This window comes from Thermothelomyces heterothallicus (assembly GCF_042370625.1).
Source record: "Thermothelomyces heterothallicus CBS 202.75 unplaced genomic scaffold P884_scaffold_41, whole genome shotgun sequence".
In the NCBI taxonomy this organism is placed as follows: Eukaryota; Fungi; Ascomycota; class Sordariomycetes; order Sordariales; family Chaetomiaceae; genus Thermothelomyces; species Thermothelomyces heterothallicus.
Window position 1 is genome coordinate 39,894 of NW_027192602.1, and position 16,599 is coordinate 56,492.

General features: G+C 56.3%; 7 protein-coding genes across 7 annotated transcripts; 5 read left to right on the forward strand and 2 right to left on the reverse strand.

The window, feature by feature from the left end:
- Positions 1 to 378: 378 nt before the first annotated feature.
- On the forward strand, positions 379 to 2,307 carry P884DRAFT_100610 (uncharacterized protein). Its single transcript, XM_069437020.1, has 2 exons — positions 379 to 428; positions 488 to 2,307. Exon 2 carries the CDS (start codon positions 720 to 722, stop codon positions 2,175 to 2,177), a length of 1,458 nt encoding a protein of 485 aa, XP_069293478.1. The 5' UTR covers positions 379 to 428; positions 488 to 719; the 3' UTR covers positions 2,178 to 2,307.
- A 748-nt stretch (positions 2,308 to 3,055) lies between these two features.
- Positions 3,056 to 4,205, reverse strand: P884DRAFT_265155 (uncharacterized protein). The gene has a single exon (XM_069441916.1). The coding sequence runs from the start codon at positions 3,749 to 3,751 to the stop codon at positions 3,350 to 3,352; it is 402 nt and encodes a 133-aa protein (XP_069293479.1). The 5' UTR covers positions 3,752 to 4,205; the 3' UTR covers positions 3,056 to 3,349.
- A 2,737-nt stretch (positions 4,206 to 6,942) lies between these two features.
- On the forward strand, positions 6,943 to 7,550 carry P884DRAFT_273346 (uncharacterized protein; the record flags this gene model as incomplete). Its single annotated transcript, XM_069442581.1, has 4 exons — positions 6,943 to 6,979; positions 7,075 to 7,225; positions 7,318 to 7,397; positions 7,438 to 7,550. 4 exons carry the CDS (start codon positions 6,943 to 6,945, stop codon positions 7,548 to 7,550), a joined length of 381 nt encoding a protein of 126 aa, XP_069293480.1.
- Positions 7,551 to 7,640: 90 nt separating this feature from the next.
- P884DRAFT_281121 (uncharacterized protein) lies at positions 7,641 to 10,725 on the forward strand (the record flags this gene model as incomplete). Its single annotated transcript, XM_069443502.1, has 7 exons — positions 7,641 to 7,685; positions 8,038 to 8,297; positions 8,418 to 9,221; positions 9,262 to 9,489; positions 9,544 to 9,621; positions 9,750 to 10,008; positions 10,057 to 10,725. The coding sequence occupies 7 exons, from the start codon at positions 7,641 to 7,643 to the stop codon at positions 10,723 to 10,725; spliced, it is 2,343 nt and encodes a 780-aa protein (XP_069293481.1).
- Positions 10,726 to 11,754: 1,029 nt separating this feature from the next.
- P884DRAFT_319421 (uncharacterized protein) lies at positions 11,755 to 12,750 on the forward strand (the record flags this gene model as incomplete). Its single annotated transcript, XM_069445355.1, has 4 exons — positions 11,755 to 11,998; positions 12,105 to 12,193; positions 12,370 to 12,488; positions 12,523 to 12,750. The coding sequence occupies 4 exons, from the start codon at positions 11,755 to 11,757 to the stop codon at positions 12,560 to 12,562; spliced, it is 492 nt and encodes a 163-aa protein (XP_069293482.1). The 3' UTR covers positions 12,563 to 12,750.
- Positions 12,751 to 13,045: 295 nt separating this feature from the next.
- Positions 13,046 to 13,655, reverse strand: P884DRAFT_252169 (uncharacterized protein; the record flags this gene model as incomplete). Its single annotated transcript, XM_069440719.1, has 2 exons — positions 13,230 to 13,655; positions 13,046 to 13,130 (listed from the first exon to the last, which is right to left on the reverse strand). Exons 1-2 carry the CDS (start codon positions 13,460 to 13,462, stop codon positions 13,046 to 13,048), a joined length of 318 nt encoding a protein of 105 aa, XP_069293483.1. The 5' UTR covers positions 13,463 to 13,655.
- Positions 13,656 to 14,422: 767 nt separating this feature from the next.
- On the forward strand, positions 14,423 to 15,668 carry P884DRAFT_265160 (uncharacterized protein). The gene is made up of 3 exons (XM_069441917.1): positions 14,423 to 14,445; positions 14,505 to 15,047; positions 15,240 to 15,668. Exons 2-3 carry the CDS (start codon positions 14,710 to 14,712, stop codon positions 15,415 to 15,417), a joined length of 516 nt encoding a protein of 171 aa, XP_069293484.1. The 5' UTR covers positions 14,423 to 14,445; positions 14,505 to 14,709; the 3' UTR covers positions 15,418 to 15,668.
- Positions 15,669 to 16,599: the final 931 nt, after the last annotated feature.

Sequence of the window (16,599 nt, forward strand, 5' to 3'; positions counted from 1 at the left end):
CGTTGTGCACTCACTACCAATTGTGTTTTTCAGGGGAGGTGTGGGCATGAGTAAGCAACCAGCTCTCTGGGCAAATCAGCTCTCTCAATTGGTGTGTGCCCTGGCTTAGATCTGTCGAGGCCTACGTTCATTAGTGGCATGGATGCGGCACAGGAACCCACGCATCCTCAAGGGTCCACAAGACGGTGGGAGGCTGCATTGGCAACACCCAGATTGGGCCACCTGCAATGAGGCCGAATCTGACTGGAGTAAAATCACACAGCCCGAGAGTTTTTTTGGAAGTCGTGTGCATCATACGGAATGTGTATGTACAGATTAATTACTGTACTTTTATACCACGCATTCGTAGTGCGGTAACCAATCACATGAACTAATGGGACAGATTAATCCATTCCTACTAAGTACTAACTACTTAGGAGAGCGACTCCGTAAATTCTTCGTGTACTAATCCGTACGACTCCGTAATAGCATTTAACAAACGTCACAGAGGAGCAACACCCCGCAGAGCGCACAGGGATCTCCGATCTCCATCTACCCTGCCTCCGCACATCACGAGAGACACCAACCAGCACGCACAGAGGTATATGTGCAGGTGTGTATGTCCGTACATGCATATATACAGATTTACGGATTAAGGACTACTGTGTGTACAGATTCATTACAATAATACGCCAGCAGTCACGCCACCATATTAATTAATAATAAATAAAACCCGAGCCATGGCGCTGCTCCTCGGCGCCAACATGCCGGCCGAGATCGTCGAGCTCATCGTGCAGCAGCTGGACCCAATCAGCCTCATCTCGCTCTCGCAGACGTCGAGGTCCTGGCGGGCCTTCATCAACCCGAACCGCCACGACTTGGTGCAGCGGCTGCTGGCCCTCGAGCTGACGCCCGAGCACGGCGGCCTGGTGCCCGTCTTTGACGAGGTCAGCCAGACGCTGTCGCCGCCCTGCGAGAGCGGCGAGTGGAAGACGGCACGGTACGCCTGCTGCGGCTGCATGAAGCTGCTCACCCACATGATGTTCGACAACCCGGCCATCCTCCGCCGCCCCTACCGCAAGCCGCCCCCGGGCAGCGTCGAGGCCCGGAAGGCCGCCGTCACGGACTGGGAGCGGCTCGAGCCCGCCGCCCGGTGGAGGCGCATCCGGGAGAGGGCCGCCCGCGAGGAGGAGGAGCGCGACCGGTGGCGCAAGGTGGTCAACCGCCGCCACGAGCCGCCCCCCAACCCGCCCGACCACCACCCCTTCGCCCTGGTGCCCCGGCCCCGCGATCCCGAGGCCGAGGCCGAGGCCATGAGGCACCTGGTCGGCACCGGCCGCCACAAGCGCAGGTGCATCGAGTGTCTGTACCGGAACGGAAACATGTCATCCCGCGGCAAGTTCCTGCACGACCCGGCCGGCGGAACGCCCGTCCCGGTGTTCAAGAGCCGGCACGCAAAGTTTCCCTACTTTCTCGAGAGGTTGTACCCGGGCCTGATCAGCCCTCCGGATCGGCTCCCGAGATACTGGAGAGCCCTCCGCATCACCTCGGACGCCATACACCACACCCTATACACCGTCCGCTGCCCGTCCTGCGGGACTTGGCAGGAGTACGCCGCCCTCCGGCAGTTCCTGTGCCACTACTACATGGGCCGCTTCGGCCCGACCGACGGTCCCGTCCTCTGCGACCACTGCCACCTCGAGACGCACCGGGACCCGGACCGGCTCGCCAAGGAGCTCTATTCCAGGGTCCGCGAATGCCTCCGCGACTACCGCGAAATGATGGAGTACTATATCCGGATCGGCTGGCGGCTGCTCTGTCGCGACTTTTACTCGCACAGGTCCCTGACCGCCAGTCCCTGGCTCGGGAAGCACCGGCACGTGGCCGACAGGATCCTCGAGGGTCTGCAGATCGCCGCCAGCTTTGACCTTTCCATCTCCCATTTCGACCGCGCCCTCGACGATCTCCGTCTCCGGTTCGAGCGCTACCGCGACTGGCTGGACACCGAGCTCGACCCGCCAACCAGGTCCGAGCTCATGACCGGCTGGTTCCGCGCCTGGGTCGAGGACTACGAACTTATCGACAGCACCTACCGCTGGGCAAGCGAGCAGATCGCCTGGCTGGACAGCCATCCGAGAGCCGTCCTCGACTACGTGCTGGAGAAGGAACCCCACCGGGTTCAGAGCCGCAAAGAATGATCAGCTCGTGACTTTGACACCGGAGGGAGTGATAAAGTCCTCCCAGCACTGTCACTTTTATGCTTGCCTGTCTCCAACGGTACCGTTAACCCCTACTCGGTTAGAGTTTAATTAACAAGTCACGTAAGTTAGACTAATTATTTAAGGTACCTACCATTTTCCGGGTGTCCGGATGATGTAACACCAGTATCTGGAGGAAGCCATCTAGGCAGGCTACACCGGCTGGCCAAGGTTACCCATCTGCTTTCCTGTCCGGCATCCCCGGCCTGCAGCGCTCTCTGCTCTTAGACCCCGGCATCCGCAATGAGCCGCAGAACCCGAGCCCGGCCGTCCGGCGCCGGAACCTGCGCAGGAACCTGCGCTGCCTAGGCTGGGAGATCCAACGTGGACAACGGACGTCAGCGAGATTCTCTGCAACGCCGGTGTCGACCTCGACGCCATAAAGGCCATCGACCGGAGCCACCACCACTTCGAACCACAACCGGCAACCCGGCCAGCGTTCCCGCCCATTACCTCGCTCATCGTCGGGCCCCGGGCTCCCCAAGAGCCATGCTCCTCCCGGCCTGCCCGACGAGACGCTGCTCGGACCACGTCGTCTTCTTCCCGGACGGCACCATGAACGACTCTGTTCGCAAGCAGCGGGTGGGTTAAGAGGGTTCGCAGGCGCTTCCTGCGCGACTTTGCCGACGGGCCGTATGGAAGGTGGATCATAGCGCGTGGGAGGCGCCACCGAGGACTCCAAGAGCCCAAGGGGGGGTTAGTGATAATAATTATTAGTGATAATTACCTTGCCTTGACCAGCGTCTCGGACCATCTCGAAACCTCCCTCTCACTTTGTGTTTGTGGACTATCATTTCATGGTCACAAGATAGAAAACGGGAGAAACAACCAAACGACTAATTATTCAATAACTAATTTACTTCCATGTTGACCGTACAGAGGAGAGCCCTGGGAAGAAACTTACGCCCTGCCCGGGACCCATGGCGATAATTATCGCACGCTTCACACGTAATTAGGTATATATCCCACAAATATGTACCTGGCATCGCTCTTTTTTGTTTATCCAGGCTCGTGGAGGTAGCCCAAAAAAGCCACCAGGCATCTGATTTTTCTTTTTAGGTTTGACTTGTTTTATTTCCAATATGACGGGGGGTGCAGTGGGAACGGGGGATCTAAACAAGAAAGAGGTATTTAGCTATACCATCGAGGTGATTGCAACAGGAGGAAAACACGGACATCAAGCCGCCCGCAGATGTGCGGTCTATCGAGGATCTGCGCTCCATCCAACACCATGCTCCGGTAGTCCTCAACCGTGCCCGGCTGCTTGAAGGCGGCCTGCGCGAGCAGCGATGTGATGGCAGCCATGACGTTGTGGTCGAACTCGGGAAAACCCGGTCGTCCGCCATGGCAACTAGGGCGTCGGGTCCGATCCTCCAGTAGTCGAGCAGCCACTCCAGAGGCACCTGGGGGGTCGCAAACATGGTATCCGAGTCGACCGTGACGACAATGTCGAATTGGATAAGCATCTCGCGTGTGAAGACAACCTCGGCCCCAGTGCGGAGCGCGGTCGGCATTGCTTGGGCGTGCGGATGAACTTGTACGAGTAGCCGTGTATCATGGCATAATTACAGGCAGCGCCTAAGAAAGCCGACGGCCGAGCTTGCTAGGTTCTCCCACGAGGGCAACCGGTTGGAGAAGATGTTCCCATCCTCGTTGAAGTCGCAGGTTGTCGAGATCAAGGATGCAAATCCGCTTCCCGAGCGGCCCGGCATGAAGGAGTTCGCCCGGCGGCGGCAAATGCTCCGTTTCGTCGTCAATGGTCGTGAAGACCGGGGCCGTAATAATTAATTGGCAGGACAAGGGGTGCCCAGATGGCGCGGATCGCGTCGGGAAGGTCATCCAAGGCCGGCGGCCCCTTTCCACACTTTTGGTAGAAAGGGTCCGCCGCAGGTTTGTCGAATCCCGCTTTTCGTCTGGGATCGCGGGTCGGGGGCAACGGAGGCTTAGTGAATGGGTGTATTGTTTGTGCAAAGCTACATACATACGGATGCAGTACGCAGTAAGGCTATCCACAGATGCAGAGATGTCTTGGTAACTATACAGTAATACTGGTGACTGCGCATGCTAAAAAGCAGTAAAAAGCAGTAATTAAATCAAGCACTTATTACAATGTTGGCTTCGTGATCGAGACCCTGTGTAGGCCTGCTGTGAACACAAGAGTGACGACCGAAAAAGGCAGGAGACGAACAGGTCGCCGCCAGGAATGCGCCATCTGAATCGGAAGCATTCCCCGTGAGTGTGCCGGGGCCGGAACGGTCCGGTCCCTGTCCCCGGCGAATGAAGCGAACCAACCGGGAAGAAGGGAAGTGGTGGCTATGGAAACACCAGTAATTACAACTAACTTGAAACTTGAAACAGACAACATTTTTTTCAATATCGTGGGCAGCGATCTGGTGGTAGGGTTGTTGTAAGGACTTGTAGAAAGTTGGCGAGGGAAGCGTAATTAGACAACTAGAACGTGATCCTGGAAAATTGGAACGCCTTCCTTCGTTCCGGGTAGTAATTACATAATTACTATAAGCAAAAAGCAAGTTGCGGCGGTTGGAGCAACGGGATTAAACCCCGGAGACAAGCCAGGCAAGTGCTTTGGCATGCACCAGCCGTCTAGTGACACAAAACCAGTGTATGGGCCTCCCTTTCATTCGTGCCCATGCGAGGTTTCCTACGGCGGGTACGTGGTCTCTACTCTGCAACTCTGAGAGGCCCATGTTCAGCACAAGTATTTGTTTGCGCCGCTATAATTACTCCGTAGAAAGCAAGAACCGGGCACGGGATCCGGCGATCCAAACACACTTCACGGCACGGCATGCTTCTCGACATAGCCACGTTAATTAGGGAAGATACCCAGGAACTCGACAATTCTCAGTAGGTTCTTATGTATGTACGGACGTACATTACAATACGACGAGGTCTTGGCATTTGACCCCTCTCTCTACAAGAGAAGCTCAGGATCGCGAGCTTTAAGAACCAGGGTTCAGACGGATTGTCGTTGACAGACGCCCTGCAACACCGCTACAGTCGGCATGATTCACCGGTGTGCCCCCGCTTGAGCAGAAACGAGCAGAAGCGAGCAGAGACCGCGTGGCTCCGACCAAGACATATGTGCATGAAACCTGAATTGAAAAGCGGTGCATGGCCGCCGCATGCACACCAAACCAACAAGTGGATTGGGAAGTTGCATGCAGTCATGTCTTAGGGTGCAATGGTCCAAATGTTGTCTCAGCCCCTTCATACTTACATACTTAGCCGAGCTGCCAAAACCATCTTTTCAAGCAGCCTGTGACTCTGGGATCGTCGGCTGCGTCGCTTCGTCGAGACCTTAGCTGACGTTCTTCAAGTCCGTAAAACTCAACAGAACAAATACGGGTACAATCACGGAAGGATGAGCGGTTACTTCAGGTACCTCGTTAGCCTCCTAGTTTTACGGCGTAGCCGGAACGCCTCGTCCAACTGTGCGGACGCCCAGTTCAACTTGAACGAGTAAATTAATCTCCCAATGCTATGGCTGACCATTTGTTGACTGCATCATCGCGCATTTGCCTACGTCGAAACTCCGGCTTGCCGGTGTGATCCTGCCATGGGCCAATCCGTAGAGATCTCGGGCTCCTGGCTGCAACATTCAAGCAATCGACGTCCTTGCTTAGCCCTTCGCTACGGGAAGGCGGTTCTGAGCTCCTTACTATTAGTATTAATTAACAGGCAATGTCGGGAACGCCTAGACACAGGATGGACCCTCCCAAATAGTCTAGAGCAGTAAAGACACGGTTGGGAATGAACGTGTGCTGAGTGCTTCGTAGTGTTAATTACGCGAATTATTTTATTCCTAGGCGCCGCTGACGAACATTAATTAGGGCACTTTCAGATGACCTCGGCCTTCGGGCTCCCTTTCCTCCGTCACCCTTGGTGGTCTTGCAGGCGCTCTTAGGCGCAGCATCAGCCGCAGCAGGGTGGCTGGGACCGAGACACCGGATGCCCACCCTGATGGTGAGGACCTAGACCCAGCTTTCGCTTGATGAGGCAAGCCTCTTGCCAATCAGATTTGACAAGACGCACGCACTTCCTCCGTACACAAGTCAGCCGGGGCCTTTGTAGCAACCAAGGGACGAGGAATTACATACTCTGCGATGGGAACGTGGAGACCATGGCGTGCGCTAGCTGTCTCCCGAACTCTTCTGCTTCTTATCGGTTTGATCATCGGTCTGTCCGAAGCGGGCTTCTACCCCGATGGCCGTCATATTATTTGGCGTCTTCCCAATTCATTAATCGGACTGGAAATCCAGATTAGTTTGTTCTTAGGGAGAGTAATTACGCCATTGCCAGCGCGTTTTCCTGGGCGCAATGTAGGTTTCGCACGATTCAGTTTTCCGCTTTTCCTTGCTGCACATGGCAAATTTCCTGATCCCTCATGACTCGCTGAACGCCTAGCAACTTTGGCTCATCGTCGAGGGCGCCGTCACCTGCTGACTAACCCTGGTCTCATGGCTGTGGCTTCCTGCAAGGCCCTACACGGCTTGGTTCCTGGCCAAACAGGAACGCGTCTTTCGCGGGATGTTGGTGTGAGAAATGCGATGTACTCGCAGATTTCGCCACCTGGCTTACGGAGAGAGAGAAAAAAAGCCACCCTAGAAGCTGCCAAGGACCGGAATCTGTGGTCCGCGCTGGCGTTCAACATCCGCGCCCAGCGCCCGCGCAAGTACCCTTGACCATGTTCCCCCCCCCTCTCCTCCCCTCCCAAAACGGGGGTGAGTGTCAGGCAATTGAAGCCAACTCTGTCCGAACGACTCATCCAATCCCCGCGAGTTTGCATGAAAAAGCGACTCCGCTAACCGGCCCGCAGACGTCAGTCCCTCCAGCCATGTGCGGCGCAGTTACCTGTTCGCATTGAGCTCGGATCGCCGCAGCGAGCGGGGCTACTGCATCACAGCTGCCATCATTTTCACGCTGACCGGGCTGATCGCACTGGTCACGGCATCAACCAATGCATCCAGGTATGCAGCCCTGTACGTCGTCCAGTATGTGTTCCTCATCGGCACCTGCGTGCCTGCCCCCCGCTCATCGTGGCTTGGCTCAGCGGCAACAGGCCGTCCCGGGGAAGCGCACTCTCGTCCTGGGCTCTAACGGCCGGGGTGGTCTCGGCGCGTCATCGGATCGCAGCCAGCTGTATGTACGGATTACTTGTGTATGAACAAACCGGCCCGAGTATGCGCCCCGGCTGCCGCGAGGGCCCTTCTTCATCCGGATGCACTTCGACGCGGCGGCGTTGGCCGTGCCACGCTGCAGTTCGGTGAGCCGGCAGAGGGCGGCGCCTCCTAATGTAAGATTGAAATCGGTTGGATCGGTATGTATGTATGTACATGTACAGTACATACAATGCCGTAGTACTGCGCAGTGTAATTACCCGACATGAATTCAAACTCTGCCGGAGTTCATACGCTGCAGATGACTCAGGTAGGCTGGTAGTGTATGCATGAGCCGAATCGGTGCCTGTAGCAAAATGCAAATGTCCTGATCGGGTAGATCGTCCCAAGCAAGTTAAGCGATGCTGATGGGCAGGTCCCCCACCCTGAGGAGCTCTGCCTTCCCAAGCCGCCCACCGACCAGCACAAAAACTTCCCTAAGATTGCTCGGGGAGGGGGGGGGCCCCTGCCTCGTTCTCGATGTTGAGCAGCAGCGGCCAATCAGCAGCTGCAACTCGATCAGTTTGGGGTGTGGGGGGAAAGGGCCCGGCTTCGTGGGGCAGGGGTCAGGAGGAGGTTTGGTCCCCGTTGGCCCCACCGTCTAACCTGATTTTCCCCGCCAGAGAACCCGACCTCGCCCCGTTCCTTCCTCCACCACGGGTACAGACACCGAAAGCTTAATCCCATCTGCCGCGCCATCATCGAGTCGCCCAGTCTTCTCGAACACCCCACGAATCCGATGCCAGAACATGCCGAGGCCGTCGAATTCGTCCGCAAACCCGGACAGCTCCTCAACCACGACGCCGTCGCCGTTTCATCGCCTGCCCGTCAATCCTCGCAGGAAGAAGGTCGCACCCGATGAGCGGAAGCGTGTGGCCACCGCGTAAGTGAGGGCCTCTCTGTTCTCTCTTGCTTCGCCCGTTTCCGTTCCCTTCCCTCTTTTTGCCACTCCTCTCTTACTGTTTCGCGCCCCGCTAACGGTGAGCCTGTTCCACGACTGCAGCTGCAATAGCTGTAATGTGCGCCGCATCAAGTGCAGCGGCGAGCGGCCATGCCGTCAGTGCACCACCGCTCAGCGCGATTGCCTGTACCCGGAGCCCGTTGAGAGGGTGACCATCCCCCGGGCCGAGCTGGAATCACTGCGGCGCCGGTGCGCGTCGCTTGAGCGTCAGCTGGCCGCGACGGAGCAGAGCGGACGCCTGTTGGATGCCGGCCAGCAGCTCGCCTCCCCCGCGGCATCATCCTCCCGCGCCGAAGCGGCCGACTCGCTGTCTCCCAATGGAGAGGTACAGCACTCCATCCGACCCGGCGGGATCGACGGCAGGATGCTTGCTGATCCAGCGGGCACTACCCGTTATCTCGGCGAGACTTCCGGAGCAACCTTCCTTGACACTCTCAAGGAGTTGATCGCCACAGCCACCCCTCTGGCCCAAGTGCTCGACGGCGAGTCGGGAGAGGGATCGGCCGGCTCCGCCTTTCTCGGCTCCGTTGGCCAGTACCAGACGCATGATTCCAAGCCGATGATGATGCCCGTCAATGTTGACCCGCTCGCTCTGCCTCCAGAGGCCGACATTACCGCCGCCCTGTCGCAAGTCCGCTACTTCGTACAGGACGGAAATGGCGCCTTTGCGAGCGGCGGCATAATGTTCTGGCCTTTTGAGGACGTGCAGCACATCCTCTCGCTCGCGTCCCTCCCCTCGATGCAGGGTCCCGGCGGCGTGACACATCCCGGCCCCCACCATCGTCCACTTGCCCTGTATCACACCGCCTTTGCCTTCGCCCGCTTGCTGAACTTGAGAGAGCCCGGGTCAGCCGTCGATGGCCAGCTAGGCGAAGTACTTTGCAAGGGCCCGGTCTCTTCTCGGCAACCTGCTGGACCGCACCACGTACACCATCCACGACATCGCCGTGCTGGCCCTCGTGACCCTGTACCTGGTCGAGAATAACCGCCGAGACGCAGCTTACATGGCCATTAGCAATGCCATGACAGTCAGCGTTATGCATGGCCTTCACAAGGGGGGTTCCGGCAACGAGATTGGCGTGAGGACCTTCTGGACCGTCTACGTCCTGGATAGGTAGGTGAGATTGTGTCGGCTTACGCATGGCCCGTATGCTAATAGTGCGTTTAGGTGGCTTGGCTGTGTCATGGGCCGACCGCCCTCAACCCCGGATGACGCCATCACACTTCCCCTTCCTCGGGAGTGCCCGTACGTATTCTCCCTACCGGTCCCGCCTGTCCTTGTGTGTGCTGACACGGTCCCAGCGGACTCCCTTCCCCTGATGGCCTCCGTGCCCACGTGGAACTGTGCAAGATCTCCGACTACATTGTGTATAGCAGCTACCGGGAGGCTGGATTGCCCGATCTCCTGACAAAGGCCACCGTTCGCGTCGGAAAGGCGCTGGAGATGCTTTCGCGGTGGCGGGAGAACCTCCCGCCCTCGCTCCAGCTCCCTGCAGACCCGTTGACGCTTATCCCGGTCGATCTGTTCACACAAGCTGCTTCATTTGGACAGGGTCCGGCCGCTCTACTGAGCGGCGCAGCCAGCTTCGGACACGACCGGGCCTGCTGGGCGTTGCACATGAGCTACAACCAGGTACGTCCTCAGCGCATCTCGACGGGAGCACGCTAACATTCGAGGCAGCTCGTCATCCTTGCCGTCCGGCCGGCAATGCTTATGGCGGTCTGGAAGGCTATTGCCAGCATCGTCTGCATCGATCATCCCTTCGATATCGAGGTTATGCAGTCGCAGATCGATCCCATCCGCGCCTGCAGCGATGCCGCCCGGCGCAACCTCCGACTAGGCCGGTTGATGCGCCTCCACAGCCCGCAGCAGAAGTTGCTCCTACCAGATCTGCACAACATCTTCAACGCGGCCATCGTTCTCACAATGCACCAGATGGTGTTTGTGAACCTCCGAACTCAGGACATAGACGATGTCGGGTGGGCCATTGAGGTGTTCGAGACGGAAGCCAAGACGGGCAACGAGTACGCCAAGGACTGTGCGCGCGTCTTACAGGACCTCAAGTACTTGGCCCAACAACTGCGAAACCCAATCCACGATCCCGACGTCAAGCAAGCGCTGCTGTCGGAAGTCGGGGTGCTCCGCGATCTGCGCCCGGACGACGCGGCCCCGGCCGACGTGATGGACGAGGGCAACGACGGCTCTGCCGCCCCCAACGGCGACCGGGACACCTCGCGGTATCAGGGCAACCACAAGGCGCTGTACCAGCGAGCGGCAACCGCCTACCAAACGCTGTCGTGCTGGTGGCATGCAGACTACATACAGTTCTACAGTTCTTTTCTTTCCTAGTCAAACCTGGCTTGGCAAGGTGTTGTTCAGTTTCGGCAAGCTAGATACCACGACATTTTCTGTTTTGTATTAAGCCATGAGAGGACTCCTGTTATGGGCGCCTTACAAGCCCCCAAAAGACCGCTTCTCCTCGACTTCGAATCTCGAAGAGTGCTTCGCATTTTGATGTACTATTGTCTGTCCATTCTCCGGACTCGATCACGTATGCGTCAGTCAGGCCGGTCGGAACCCAATCGAACAAGAATGCTCCGAATCACCACTTTGACCCGACTGTCTGGCGACTGAAGCTTGTGGAAAGTTGATGTCGCACGGCCGGACCCCACCAAACGCGGTTGTGTTCGGCTTGCTAGGCTCGACTGATTTGAGACTCATTGTTGTCTTTAACAACGTGATCTTCGGGTGGTCCTAGAAGGAGTCATGTTGTCGTCGGGATTGCCGAGCACGACGACCTGAGCTGCTCGAGACACGTCTTCCGAGCCCAGAAAGGTGGGCAGCGGGACTGTCCTTTCCTGGCGGCAGACGAAGCGGCAATGCGGTCCGTTCTTGGTACCACAAGGTCAATACCAACGGACGCTAGGGCAGAGAGCCGTACGAGTAAAAAGTGATTTGGTGGGATTGAGGTGCCGATGAACTAGAGAACAGACGTTCCGCCAGGGACAAGGCTATCGAGACATCCTTGTGTAGAGGGCGGGATTCCAGGATGCGGAGACTGGGGATTAAGTCGCGGATTAAGTTGCAGTCGAGGGCCATTAGGCGTGATCCTTAACGGATAGTTGGACTCTCGGATAGTGTGAGGACCGCGATGTGCTGGTTCGATGCCGGGTTTGACGGAAAGGGTCTCGCAATAGAGGCTTCGAGGGCCCCTGCGAGATCAGCCTGGTCACTTCCTGGTGTGCCGTGATACTGATAGTGTCCAGTCGGTTGAGAACCGCGCCCGGGCAGTGCATTCAGTAGGCGCTCGTTATCACGGCGCCCCGCCTCCTCCTCTCCTCCCCTCTCAAACTGCCACTCTTCCACAGATGCCACGCCATGAAATGCACTGTTACCCACCACTCACTCGTCGGCCCACTGCCCGGCGCTTCCATCGTAGTCGGAGCGATTGCATCCCCTGTTTCTTCCCAGGGCCGTGCTCGCCAGCTGCCGCTCACCACTCGCGTGGTCTTAAGCCAGGGCCTTCAGCTGGCCATCACACACGACTTTCACCCACAGCCGGAGACCCGTCTCAAAACCACATGCGGCGCGACTCTCGGGCCGGCCGCAGTACACGACTCGGGTCTTCCTCCCCATCGCAGGACCACCAGGCTGCCGGGAGCAGGGAGCAATCAACTGGGTCGATGCTCCCGGAGATTGGAGAGCGGTGGTGTCTTGGTGGTAGTGAGTTGCAGGGGCCCGCCCAGCGGAGGGGCTGAATTGGGTTCCAACGGGCTGTTATTTATCCTTTGACCGGATCGATGTCAAGTTCCCTACGGTATGAATGCTGCTTTGAGACTTCACTTTGTAGACACGGAATGAGCGAGCCAGGGAGATGCACATGGTCTCGACAATGAGTGGGCAAATCCTGGTTTCAGGGACAGGCTGCGTAATTACTGAAAGGTGAAAGGTGAATACACTGGGGTTTAATTAGGTGCTGTAACGCGACTACAGGAGTCGCTGAGATGGGTGGGCCTGCCAGTTCGCCGAGTTCCCGTGGTGCTCGCGCAAGCCCAGTTTGCGAACGCAAACAACAGAGTGCCGAGGAAAGCAGGCTTTCAGAGCGGTCCCGTGTCTGTGGCGGAGTCTAGACAATATCATCCTTAGCGCCACAATCACAATCTCTACCGCTTCGAGCACACCGTGACCAGCTGCTCAGGTAATGATGTTTGTGAATATGTGCATTCGTGTCGAGCACCGCTGGAAGTAGGGTGTGACGGAAATGAAGCAAGGAGGGATCCATGAACAGAGATTGGTATAGTTTCAACTGAGGAAAATAGAAACTCGGTCACGGCCCGAGAGTGTGATGGTTTAATCCCACGTGGCATAAACTCATAAGGAGCTGGCAGGCTTAGGGAGAATTTGCAGCCTTGGCATGGAAACCCCTAGCCATGGTGTTTGAAGGCGGTGTGCGCCAAGCGATTGTTACCAAGCCGGGTTCCCTTCAAGCTTGCCTTCCCCAATGTGACTTTCGTTGATAAAGAAGGCAATAATACCCTGGCACCAGAACTCCGATCCCAGACCCATGCCTGACCGAGTGGATTGAAACCGGTCACAATTCCCACTTCCGCCACCTCCGCCTTTGGGGTTTTTTTTTTTTTTTGGGGGGGGGGGGGGGGGGGGTGGGGCTTTAAGATAACCCGTAGTTGGAGCCCTCGGTGTGCAGGGGTTTCGCCGCAGCGCCGCCGTAGCCGCCGACCCCGTGGCTCGCGGTCCTGTCCCGGTCCGAATCGACGCGCGGGTCGAGGGCGCCAGCGACTCGCGACTTGTGCGGGCCGTAGGTGCCGCTGGCCGGCTTGGGACCCTGGCCAGACGATTCTTCTCCGGCCGCCGTGCTACCGCTGCTGCCGGCGCCCTGGGCTCCCTCCCGCTGGGCTGCCGATGCCGCTCGGGGCCGGGGCCGGGGCTCGGGCTGGGCCTGGCTGCCTCCGGCCGGAGGACGATCCGGATAGGGGCCGCGCGTGTGGGGGTCATAGGTCTCGGCCGTCGCCTGCTCGCGCCGCTTGGGGTTGAGGGCGTCCTTGATCGCCTCGAAGAGGTCTGACATGATTCGTGCGTTGGAATTGAAAGTCGGTTGCAGCCCGTTGCGGTCGAGGCTTGTTTTGTGAGACCCAGAGCTGTTTGTCGCGTCTAATTAACCGGATGTAGTGGACTCGTGACGTGATGTCTTTCGAAGAGAGATATAGTAGAAGGCACCTAAAATACTGCGTACACGCACATCGACCTCCCCTGTTATATCCAACTTTTAAGTACCTGTTCTTGCAAGTGCTAGTGCTAATTACTCATGTTTCTGGGATAAGTTGCTCTAGTACGGTTAGAGGAGGGGTTGAGTAATTACACAATTCGCCTATGATGTCATGGCAGATTCCGCCCAGCCCTGGACCTCTTCAAAAGTCTGGGGACCCCGCTTTGGCTCAAACTCGAAGTCGCTGACGGCGGGGGGTTGTGATGTCACGGCAGGAATTAATACCGCAAAATATACCATGCGCGTGAGCCCAGGTTGGAAGGGCATGTGATCGAAAATGGAAGGGAAAACTAAAGATTGGGAAAATGGAAGATGGGCGCTCCAAACACAGCTCAGCTGCACCGTTGCAATATAATATGCTACTTGTTGCAGGAAACCGACTTGTAATGACGAGGAATACCTCGACGATGCATTGCGTGCAGACAGTCTACGGAGTACGGATCCGTCCTTACAGAGTACAATGTGTTGTCGAAGGGATCTTCTTCTTACACTGTCCTTGCAGCAGGGGAACGGGCGGAACAGGCCGTCCAAATGCGCACGACCCGACTAAGCCCTGTCTGGCCATCTGGGCCGCATCGATGTTGGCCCAATCATTCGCACGCGCGTTAGCGCCGCGTCGGCCTGAGACATCCCCACTCGATATAACCTCAAACTGGGGCCAATGATCGTGGCACGGTCTGAGGAGGTAAAATTGACATAACAGGCATGGTGGGCTGAGACCCGATCCCTGATGGACCCTAATTCTCCCAAAGACCCCCGGGCATAAAAGTATATAATAACAAAATGTAAGTTTCATCCGCCATCTCGGTTCGATTGAATTAATAGAGTTCTCATGAATACATAGCATTGATTACTACGGATATATTAACAGAAATAGCGCTGTCCAGTCTCCTGGAGAAGTAGGGTCTACGGTTGCGTAAGTCGCGGTAATAGTTGATTACAGACGCGATTTATTAAAGTCCGTCGTTTTCCGTTCTTTTTTTTTTTTTTTCCCGTTAATTAGAGTCACCACGCGATCGAGGAACCACGCCCGCCATCAACAGCAGATAATGCAGCAAGAAACGCAACCCCACACAGACCCTGCTTCACACGACACCGACACTATCGAGACCGCACCACCATCAGTGGATACGCCACGTGATGGTGAAGGGTCCCAGGACGCCAACCACGCCCCCAGTCCGTCCCTTACGCCCGTCGAGGAGACGCCGGCGAGCCCTGTCGTGTCACAAGAACCGGAACCGTACCCGTACATGGAGCCGCAACCACCATATATCGGAGTCATCCCGGTCAATCAGCTCACCGGGGAACAACCCCAGTGGATCGAATGCCCCTTTTGTCAGCAAACAGCCCTGACCAGAGTCAGCAAGGAGGGCTCAAGGATGCAAACGTGAGTTTATTGAATCCATTATTAGTTCCCCCCCCCTTTTCTCCTTTTTCCTGGGCGGTAGCAGCAACCACCCGCTTTTGGGCTCTCTCGTGGTATAAATCATGATTACGGAGTGAAGGTTTCTGTTTCTCGTCCGTCGCCACTGACGCTTTCCCCCTCTCCGTCCCCTTCTCCCGTCCTCCCAATACACAGTGTCGGCGTCGTGCTCTGCTGCATCTTCTGCGTCCTCTTTACACCCCTCCCGTGCCTGTGCGGTTGGTGCGAGGTGTTGAACTATTACTGCTCAAATTGCAACAACAAGTTGGCCACCCGTCGAGATAGATACGAACCCCTCTTGGTGCTCGCCCCGGCCGCCAAGAAGCCGTCCTAGGGCCGCCCCGGGGTGACCCCAGGGGACGGTAGGAGCTGTCGCTCCTAGGCAGGGACACGATATAATAACGGATATTTTAGGTCTGCCATCCTGTTTGGTTAGAAACCAGAAGAGCAATATTCAGCATGGAAAACGGCATGTAGAATTGTATGTATGTACGGATTACACATCCGTATATAATGATGAAGGCCAAGGGTGATCGTTAGGTTAATTAGGTGCTTTTTTGTTCTTTAGGGATCGGTTCTCGTTTGTATAGGATAATTATCCAAAACATTGGATATTTAGGTTGATTTCACAGTAATTAATTACTGTTTGGCTTCTTGTATGTCTCCTCGATGCGGAAGGGTTTCATAAGGAATAGTTTAGACCAGGGTACAGCGGCAAAAAAAAAAAAAAAAATCACAGAATTCACAGACAAAAAGAGGACGAAAAATTACAAAAGGGCTACGTTTTGTTGGACCTCCGTCTGGTTGCTCTTGGAGAGGTCTCGCTTGCATTGCTCGGTTGATCGCTCTTAGTCACCCTGTACGAGCAAAAACAAGACTGACTTCATAGGTACTAATTACTAGGAACTCGTGATTGAGCTCTTGAATTTGCATCCGGTCATGAAAGGTCCAAGTGAAACCAGACAGACCGAGCACGCATGGCATTGCCGTGAGGATCGTTGACGGTGCTACCTACACGCCGAGAGTCCTGGCATTTCTTGACATAAGCGGCTCTGGCAATGCCTGACAAATAATCTACCGACCCCGTTTATGACATCCGGAGACCGAAATCCCTTAATACTCTGTAGATCAATGCGCTGTCTCGATTGCCGTGACACCGACGGATTGCGACCAGGGTCGTCGTGTCCGCCGTTTCAATTAATTAATTAGTGCTTGAGGCGTAAATTGTCCTGAAGCCAGTTCAGCTCGTGGCGTACCGCCAGCTCTCCTCGCTGATGTTTGTAGATTTTAATTTAACAATTTGACGACCATGTTATCATACTGGAGGATTCGAGGGGAAGACGGCAACAGTTGGGGCATTGCGATCGTGGGCGCGGACAAAATGAGAAATTGAAATGCGAACATCGCTGGCGTTTCCAGGGCTGAACGAACAGAAGGAAACCCAGTTTCAGGTGGATGTTGTGTCTGCAGGTTGGGTACGTAAGGTAACTTACCTACCTTAGGTAGGATGGACGTC

Excerpts from the sequence above, each read along its gene's own strand:
- P884DRAFT_100610 (XM_069437020.1), top strand. The coding sequence starts at position 720 with ATGGCGCTGCTCCTCGGCGCCAACATGCCGGCCGAGATCGTCGAGCTC.
- P884DRAFT_265155 (XM_069441916.1), bottom strand. The coding sequence starts at position 3,751 with ATGCCGACCGCGCTCCGCACTGGGGCCGAGGTTGTCTTCACACGCGAG.
- P884DRAFT_265160 (XM_069441917.1), top strand. The coding sequence starts at position 14,710 with ATGCAGCAAGAAACGCAACCCCACACAGACCCTGCTTCACACGACACC. Across the intron at positions 15,048-15,239 it reads GAGGGCTCAAGGATGCAAAC|TGTCGGCGTCGTGCTCTGCT; the intron begins GTGAGTTTATTG and ends CCCAATACACAG.